Below are 9,699 nucleotides of genomic sequence, written 5' to 3' on the forward strand. Positions count from 1 at the left end.
AATATAAATGAAAATGTGTAGAATCAATTTGATCAAGTGATAGGGACAACAAGTATAACCACAAAAGTATTAGTGATTTTGATATATAGTTTAGTAACTCGTAGTTACATTATATCGTCAAGTAGGAAAAAATAATCTGAAGCTAGAACTATATATATGCAGAAACTACGTACTATTATATGAATAAGCAAAATATGATTTTAATTAATTTTTTGATACATAAACACACTACTCGTTTTACTTGATAATACACATACATACAAAATCACCGGTGATAATCACGCATATAAAAACATCGACAATTCTTTTTTCTTACAAACATGTTAAGAAATATGTTATGATTTTAGAAATTTATTCCATAATTTGAAAAAAGAAAAGAACTTTACAGTTTCACTTCTATGGTTGGTAATAAAATTAAAAGCTAGAAACTAAAATAAAATTTGAAATTTAGATTGACCAAAAAAACAAGGGCAAAGAATCAAGCCACTTCTGATTTTATTGTTATAAAATTGGGAGAGAATATTTCATGGTTGCTAAAAAAATTGTAAGGAATTGGTATATCATTGAGGTTGACAAATGGTTTTCTCAAATTCAAGACTCCGAACTACTATTTAAAGGCATCATCACCACTTCGAAAAACACAAACAAAAACCAAATAAGTTCCCAAGAAGAGCACAAGATCAATTACTAACTCATGGCCCCTTCCACTTCCTTTTTTTACCGTGACCTCCTCTTCTTCTGTCTTCTTCTTCTCCTTCAAGCCCCACCATGTCCCGCCGCAGGTGGATCATGGTCCGTCCTCCTCCCAAGCATTGGCATCTCCGCCATGCACATGCAGCTACTTCCCAACGACCGTGTTGTCATGTATGACCGCACGGATTTTGGAATCTCCAATATCTCTCTTCCAGATGGCAAATGCCGGCCCAACTCAACCGACTGCTCTGCTCACTCCGTCGAGTATGATATTGCATCGAATTCCATACGTCCACTTATGGTGCTCACTAATGTCTGGTGTTCCTCGGGAACTTTAATGCCCGATGGAAGATTAGTCCAAACTGGTGGTTGGGATGATGGTTATCGTGTTGTCCGCATTTATAAATCATGTGATTCTTGTGATTGGCAAGAGATACCAAAGGGATTGAATCAACAAAGATGGTATGCCACCAATCATATATTGCCCGATGGCAGGCAAATTATTATTGGAGGTCGCAGAGCATTTAACTATGAGTTCTACCCAAAGATGTCAACGACTGAGAACTCACCTAGTTTKCCGTTTCTTGTGCAAACCAATGATCCGAACGTTGAGAATAATTTATACCCATTTGTATTTCTCAATCCCGATGGAAATCTGTTCGTGTTTGCCAACAATCGTGCTATTTTATTGGACTACTCCAAGAACCAAGTTCTCAAGACTTACCCAACAATGCCCGATGGTCAACCAAGAAATTACCCAAGCACGGGCTCTGCAGTACTACTCCCTTTGCGGATAAAAAACGGRACCGTAAATGCTGTTGAAGTCTTGGTTTGCGGGGGTGCACCAAAAGGAGCCTTTGTTAAYGCAAATAATGGGAWATTTGACGGAGCCTTGGATACTTGCGGCCGCATCAAAATATCRGAYCCTAACCCTCAATGGGTCATGGAGACCATGCCTATGGCTCGAGTCATGAGTGACATGTTGTTGCTCCCCAATGCCCAGATTTTGATCATCAATGGCGTATCCGCTGGGGTTGCTGGGTGGGAACTTGGAAGGAACCCAGTTCTCAGCCCTGTAATTTACCATGCAGATAACCAAGCAGGGTCACGATTCGAGGTCCAAAACCCCAGCACGATACCTAGAGTTTACCATTCCACAGCGGTTTTACTACGAGATGGACGTGTTCTTATTGGTGGAAGTAACGCACATGATAAATATGAATTCACAAACGTCCTTTACCCTACCGAATTGAGTTTGGAGGCATTTTCTCCATCTTATTTGGATTCAAACTCATCTGATTTACGCCCAAGAATAATCTTGCCTGTAAGAAACTCTAAAATCCGGTACGGTAACCAGTTGGTTATTGTATTTACCGTGTCTGGCATTGTGGATCCGAGCTCAGTATTTGTGACAATGGTGGCACCTTCGTTCAACACACACTCGTTTTCTATGAATCAAAGATTACTAGTACTTGATGGTGGTGTCGCTAACAAGATTTTGGGAAAGTCAAGGTACCAGGTTGTTGTGACGACGCCACCTTCCGGTAACATTGCTCCGGCAGGGAATTATCTTCTATTTGTGGTTCACAAGGAGATCCCAAGTCCAGGTGTTTGGGTTCAAATGCAGTGATAAAATTTGATAACATATTTGTCGTCATCTTCAATTGTACACTTATTTCTTAATTGGATTTCCTTGTAAAATGACATAAAAATTGATATGTAAAGATTGTTTGATGTGTTATTTTGATTAAATTTCATAAAGAATGAAAAAGATGCATGCAAGTAGAGTGGAAGTCCTATCAAATTATATGCATTCAAGTTTGTAAAACGGCTAGTAGGAACTTTGAAGGAAACCTATTCTCAGCCCTTTAACTTACAAACCAGATCTCCAAATTGGGTACTGATTCAAGGTTTAGAATCCAAGCACAAAACCTAGAATGTACCATTCCACAACCGTTTGTAGAAAGTGCTTTAACCTTCTGACTTGAGTTTGGAGGCCTTTTCGCCTTATTATTTGGATTCAAGCTCCTTTGATTTACGCTAGGATAATCTCACCCATGCCTAAAACTAAGATAAGGTGTGGTAGACGGGTGGCTATTACATTTATGTCTTCACAAACGTGCTATTACATATAAAAATTGATATGTAAAGATTGTTTGATGTGTTATTTAGCATATCGGCCCTGTGAATCAAAATTTTGTCGGTGTCACAATGGTGTCACGATCATTTAACACATTTATTTTCTTTCATTTTCAAGTACTTTTAACTCATTTAACTATTGTCGATAGCCAGATAATCTTTATGATTGTTTGTTGTGTCATTCTAGTGATACGAAAGAGACAACTATAAACATGAATTTACGAAGTCACCTTTAATTATTTACAGTGTCAGAGCTGGTAATTCTTACATCGTCATGTTTTTTTTTGGTTTTGCATATCTAGCTCCTCTTTATTTTCTGTTGAATTTGACAAGCCCAAAAAATAAACAATTCAAATTGTTGGAAGTTTGTGGACAAGGCATAGAACACGAGAATCGGAAATATGATATCCAATAATTTGTTCAACCTATTTTAATATAATTCCTTTCAATTTGTTGCAGCAACCATTGCAGTCAATTGCTTGTTCATTTTAAACTTTTTTCTAGTTGGTAGTTCCTCTTATGATTGTAAATTTTTTTATAAATATAATAAGAATTTTTAGGAGAATTGAAAATTGATAGAATGTCAAACCGTAGGATATATTATAAACATCACCTGATTCCCATGGTATTTATAATTTATTCCAATAATTAATTTTCGGTCGAACAAAATCCATTTAAGCGCAAAATTTCATTGCATATATATAAGCTGAAGTAATTAAACAATGATCATATATTGTTCGCAAAGAGCAACAGAAAAAAGAAAAAGGATACAATGGAAACACAACATATGATGAAAAAGTATGTTATATGTTTTGATGGATAGAATCAATCCCTACTATGGGGACACCAAAAGTGAGGGTTTTCAAAGTTCTCATAAATCATTGAACAATTAACATACTAAAATGCTTGACATCTGAAAACATTTCTGGAATCCTACAATAAGATTACTAAATTAAATGAATGAAGATTTTATATCCTATGTTAATCCCATTTCATCTATGCTTTTTTTTTTTTTAGTAGGATAGATTTGCATTTTTCGCATATAGTTAGCCTTGTTGCATGCATTATTAGACTAATAGCTTTTGGTTTGTTTCTTCGATCATCGTCGATATCTTTTCTTTGACCGGTTGTGGTTCTTGAAAATCTAATTGATATGATTCCCAAACGCTTCATCGTTCTAGAATGGACTACGTTGTTCCGCTTCACATTTGATTATAGAAGTAATAAGTATGGTTTATTTTTGTGTGCGATCCGAAGAGGAAATGGAAAGGCCAGAGGCGGACCTAAATTTTTTTACTATAAGAAACGAAGATATACATATTTTTCACAAAATCATCATTGGTTTGTTGGTTAATTCCTTGTTTTTCGTATATGAGGTCCATGTCAAGTGTCTTTTATTACAAAAAAATTCACAAACATAATAAATCTGAAATTAAAAGCTAAAAACTAAGAAAATAAGCCAAACATGATGCAAACTCGGGCCCAAGATAGGAGAAAAACCATGCAAACAAACTCTACTAAGGAAAACTTGTGTTATTATTGTAGTTTCAAAATATATACGGTTGCACACAACAAAATACGGTGGCACCTTTCATGAGACTATAATTTATTTACACTACATCGGAGGAACGAAACAGTTGCATGTGCTATGTATGCTATAGAGTGGGTCCGCCCCAGGCAAAGGGGATCTTATTCTATACAAATCCGTTAAAAGAATTCTTGATTGATTGATTGTCTTATAATCTAACAGTTAATAGGTATAAAACATCATAAAATCCAAAAATATTACAATTGTATTATTATACTTGTTATATAAAAAGACGACAATGATCATTCACAAATAAACCCGCACAACCTTCAAAACAAACCATAATCTAGCATATGGTCCATCCTTATAAAACATTTAAAGTCTGATTACACTCCCAATCCAAAGTCTTGAGTTTCATAACCACGCCCTACGTTTTGGGCATGCATTTCTCATGACACTATTTGAATCATACCATGTATGCTTTAGAGAGATTCGGGTTCTGATTGACAAAAGTTGTTGAACGAGCTGACGTTTGGTTCTTACCCTCCCTTCACATGGTTGAGATTTGTGTTGGAATGTCACGTTCTTCACATCGAAAGAGAGTCAGTTTGCTAGATGTTCACAGATCAACAACGTCTGATACGTGAGAACAATACTATAATTTAATAAGGATGTTCCTATTACAAATTTCTCTAAAGTTGTTGTAGCTAGAACTACAATTATTGTGTTTGACGAAGCAAACCAAAGTCTTAAATTATTGTGTTGGTGGATCATTCTTTGTTATGTTGTTGTGCGCACCTTGTTTGGATATATACTATTGTTTTCAAAAATAAAATAAACAAAAGATTAGTATTTAAAAGATGGATGGAATGTCAAATACTACCACACCCATGGCTACCAAATAAAACATGTACAGATTGGAGATTTGATTCCATTTAATTTATTATAAAATATAAATTTTAGTTTTTTTGTTTCAATTAATAAATTATTTAAACAAAAAAAATATATACTTATTGGTGGATGCATTTAAAGTGCATACATTATCTATTAATATTGTTATATAACTTGAATTAACTTAAGCATTAGATACAAAATCCATAGAATGTATGTCTTCATTATTGAATTGATTAACAAAGATTGAATTCTTATATAACATTAAAACTATAATTACTATCACTTTATTAACGTTTGATGACACGAATAAAAGCGGGGAAAACTTTGGATAATAGTTTCTTGTAATGGGTGATTACGTGTAGATTTTTCTGGTTCCTGATTCGACTGAAAGTTTGCTAATGGCATGGGGATTGAAACGATGATCGAAAACAAGAAATAGAAAATTGTTTAATTGGATTCCGACAGTTATTTCTAGGCCTTTGTGAGGAATCAAGTTACAGAACGTTCTAAGAAAAAGAGACGCTTATCGATATGAATAAATATGTTTCGTTTTAACAAAATTAATCTATGGGAAGTCCTCGTTTACATGAAGCAAAAAGCAAAAGTTTTCTAATTTCTTTTGCTTTCTGGATCGAGATTTACATGTATAATCTTTGATCTCTTCTTCTAGAAAAAGTTTTCTAATTGCCCTCTGATAATTAATAATCGAAAAAGTAGTTACTTTGATTGTGGACAAGAAGTATTCTTATTTAGATCATTTCGAGGTAACAATTTACATATCAGATAAATAATCAAGCATTTTTGTTAAACAATTTGTTAAGTCAAACATTACATTTTAGATTAGATGGAGAGAAGGGAAGAGATGATATAAATAATAAAAAGTTTAATCGAAATTGATTACATAAATCATTGTCTAAAATCAATAATTAAAGTAATTGAACCCGACACTTCATTTTTCAACAAAGATACCCACAAAACATTAGATGGGAATATTCGAAATTAATTCTCCTTGGAAACTATAAGGTTGGTAGCTAGAGACCATATTCAGCTCGTTGACTTTCTTAACTCTACCAGCGCCTGAACTAGTATTTATCAGAACCACTATCCGGGAGATTAGTCCAGATTGGCGGTTGGGAAGATGGTTATCGCAGGGTCAAATTAATAAATCTTATGGCACATATTGGCAAGAGATACCAAATGGGTTAAATCAATAGAGATAGTATGTAACCAATTAGTTATTGCCTTACGTGCGACAAATTATCGTTGGTGGTCGCCAAGCATTTAACTATGAAGTCTACCCCGAAGAAGTCGGCCAATGAGAACTTCCCCAACTTGCTCTTTTTGGTTCTGACGAATGACCCTGATGTTGAGAACAACTTATACCCATTTGTATTTCTCAATCCTGACAACTTGTTCCTTTTTGCCAATAACCGTGCTATTTTATGGGAGTACTCTAAGAACCAAGTTCTCAAGACCTACCTGGCAATGCACGAAGGTCAACCAAGGAATTATCCGAGCACCGGATTTGCAGTACTACTGCCTTTAAGGCTAAAACAGGGGATAGCAGATGTTGTTGAAGTATTGGTCTGTGGGGGTGCACCCAAAAGAGCATTTCTTGTGGGTGGGAGCAACCCTCACGACAAATATCTGTTCACAAACGTGCTTTATCCTACTGAATGGAGTTTAGAGTCCTTTTTTCCTTCTTATTTGGATTCAAGCTCCTCTGATTTATGCCCCAGGATAATCTCACCCAAGAACTAAGGTCAGGTATGGAAGACGAGTGGCTATTAATTTAGCATATCATTCCACCATGGATCCAAATTTTGTCAGTTTCACAATGATGTCATCATCATTTAACGCACACTTGTTTTCTATGAATCAAAGGTCGTTGGCCTTTGATAGCGGAAACTCTACCAATTGTCACGTGTTCGGGCAAAGACTGCTCCTTCTTTCAATTAAAATGATGGTACTGATTCAGATATGGGATGCTATCACTGAGTTTTGTACATTCTTTCTTGTAATATGCTCAAAAGTGTTACACGTTGCTTCAACTAACGCAACTATAGTTGAAACTATCTTCTATTACACCAGATGAAGATATGCTCAAGGCTTACATATACATTTTGCTTAATTGTAAAGAAATCTTTCCTTTCATATACATGTTCAATTATTGGATTAGACTTAACGAGCCATATATTGATGAAACGAGGCTTGATAGATGTAGAGATGAACAATTTGTGGGCTGGTTTGAGAGCTACGTAAGTGTATCCATATTATCATTATTCATCATTATTTATATGTACTTAATAAAATCTTATAAATGACATGATTATTTGTCATCATAGGCTATGTCTTGGCCGAACCCCATTACCGATCATCTGAAAGTTTTGGCACAAACACTGCTATGTTATGCTTGGAGACACCTACGTTTTTTGTAATTGGTTACAAATTTCACACGTAACTCATGGTAGGAATCACACCACATTAGTGATATATGCATGAGAGGCTCTTGTTACTCAGAATATGAGTTTGATTACCATGGATTGTTGTTGTGCTATTTAGATGCACATGGTTTGATACAGTTAACGGTGTTGGTGTTGGAGTTGACCCAAGCATAATCTGGTGGATAGCAAACACAGATCAATACTTCATTTAGACGACCTGTTTATCTAAGAATCACAAGTTGAGCAAGTCTATTATATACCTCATTCATCGAAGTCATTAACAGTTTAGTGGTCTTGGTGAAGACAAATCTAAGAAGGGTCTATAAGTTAGCGTCGTGTACACCCGAAGTACCATATGATGAAAATCTGGATGAGGAACAGTTTTCCAAGAAAATGATAAATTAAAATCCATAAGGGGAAATGAAGACATGAATGAAATCATCTTTCTTTTCATAGAGAAGATAACATCGAAGTTGCTAATGATCATCACGACAACCGGCATGTTGATTAAAGTAGTGACTTAGATGATGAAGAACCTGAATTGTCTGATCACTTCTCAAATGATTAAATATTAGGTGTATTTTAGTCTTAGTAAACTTTTCTAGGTGTTTTAAATCTTTATTATTTCTATGTTTACTTATTTATTTGTTACCTTTATGAATTTGTCTATACAATGTTTGTGGTTGGCTTCTGGTATTGGGTGGAATCTAACATTGTGTTGCATACTTGAATTATTATTATATGTTTTTAATGTTGTTTCGTAGACAAATCAACATTGTCGCGTTTTGGTGTGAGCCAACGAGGTAGGGCACTCATAGTTGAGTTACTCATATTGGCATTCACGACAAAGATTAAATACATTTTTATTAACTAATTGATCAAATTATTTTTTTTTTGTATCGATGCTAATTTAATTCATTATATAACTTTGACGACACCCACACCATCTGCTGGATGAGTCAGATAAACCGGTCCATGGTTGAGGGGTCATGGTGCACTTGGTTGAAAATCCCTAGTAAGGTTAGGCTCCGGGTGTGTGAACATTTTCAAGTTCGTAGTATATATTCAGCTTATCATAATTTTAGTTGTTTTATTTTGAACTTAAAAATCAACTAAACTTTTACGTACAGGATTACTACTATTAGAATGCAGTTTTGGACACCCAGATGTTGGAGATATGGTACACACCAAGTCTGCAAAAAACTATAATGACAGTTTTGGTACCGCCAGGAAAAGAGCCGCCCTTGAATCCAATCGTAATAGGATTCCCCATGACGAAGACAGGCTCATTAATTTCCTATACGGATGTGAATTGTGGTGGCTTCCCCGATACTAGACGGAATACCGGAGCATGGCCATGTAGTCTAGAAACATGTTGGTTGTGAAACCTTCTCCTTGAGCTTTGTTGTACATTCTCCTCGGCCACCATTGTGTGTTGCGATAATGTAAGTGCAATTTACTTGTCTGGTAACCCAGTTCAACACCAACGTATGAAGCATGTGGAGCTTGACATTCATTTTGTTTGGGAAAAGGTGGCTAGTAGTCAAGTTAAAGTGTTACATGTTTTGTCTCAATATCAATTTGCGGATACTTTCACCAAAGGTCTTCCAAAGATATTGTTTTATGATTTTCGATCCAGTCTTAACATTCGGGAACCTCTTGTTCCAACTACTGGGGGCATATTAGATAATATTGGGTAGACTAGGAAATATCATGTTGCTTTTTTAGGGTGCCATGTAATTAGCGGCGATTACCAATCCATGTAATTAGTGTAGGCTACCTATAATCATGCCATCAGATCAGAGTAACTTATGGAAACCTTTGTGTATAAATATTGTCACATAATACAGAAAAGATACGGTGAAACATTTTCACATAAAAATCTATACCTATTCTGCTTATTTGATCGATCCTTGTTTTACTAATACCGGTTTCCATTGGGGTTTCCATTGGGACCAACTTTATTGTTTCACTAGCGATTCGATCATCATGGGTGGTCCA

General features: G+C 35.4%; 1 protein-coding gene and 1 pseudogene across 1 annotated transcript; both read left to right on the top strand.

Annotated features, from left to right (window-relative positions):
* The first annotated feature begins 694 nt into the window (after positions 1 to 694).
* On the top strand, positions 695 to 2,440 carry LOC112510142 (aldehyde oxidase GLOX1-like). The gene has a single exon (XM_025115451.1). It carries the CDS (start codon positions 695 to 697, stop codon positions 2,321 to 2,323), a length of 1,629 nt encoding a protein of 542 aa, XP_024971219.1. The 3' UTR covers positions 2,324 to 2,440.
* A 3,381-nt stretch (positions 2,441 to 5,821) lies between these two features.
* Positions 5,822 to 7,015, top strand: LOC112509140 (annotated as a pseudogene).
* The last annotated feature ends 2,684 nt before the right edge of the window (positions 7,016 to 9,699 follow it).

Source organism: Cynara cardunculus (genome assembly GCF_001531365.2).
Source record: "Cynara cardunculus var. scolymus isolate 2C chromosome LG 3, CcrdV1, whole genome shotgun sequence".
NCBI lineage: Eukaryota > Viridiplantae > Streptophyta > Magnoliopsida > Asterales > Asteraceae > Cynara > Cynara cardunculus.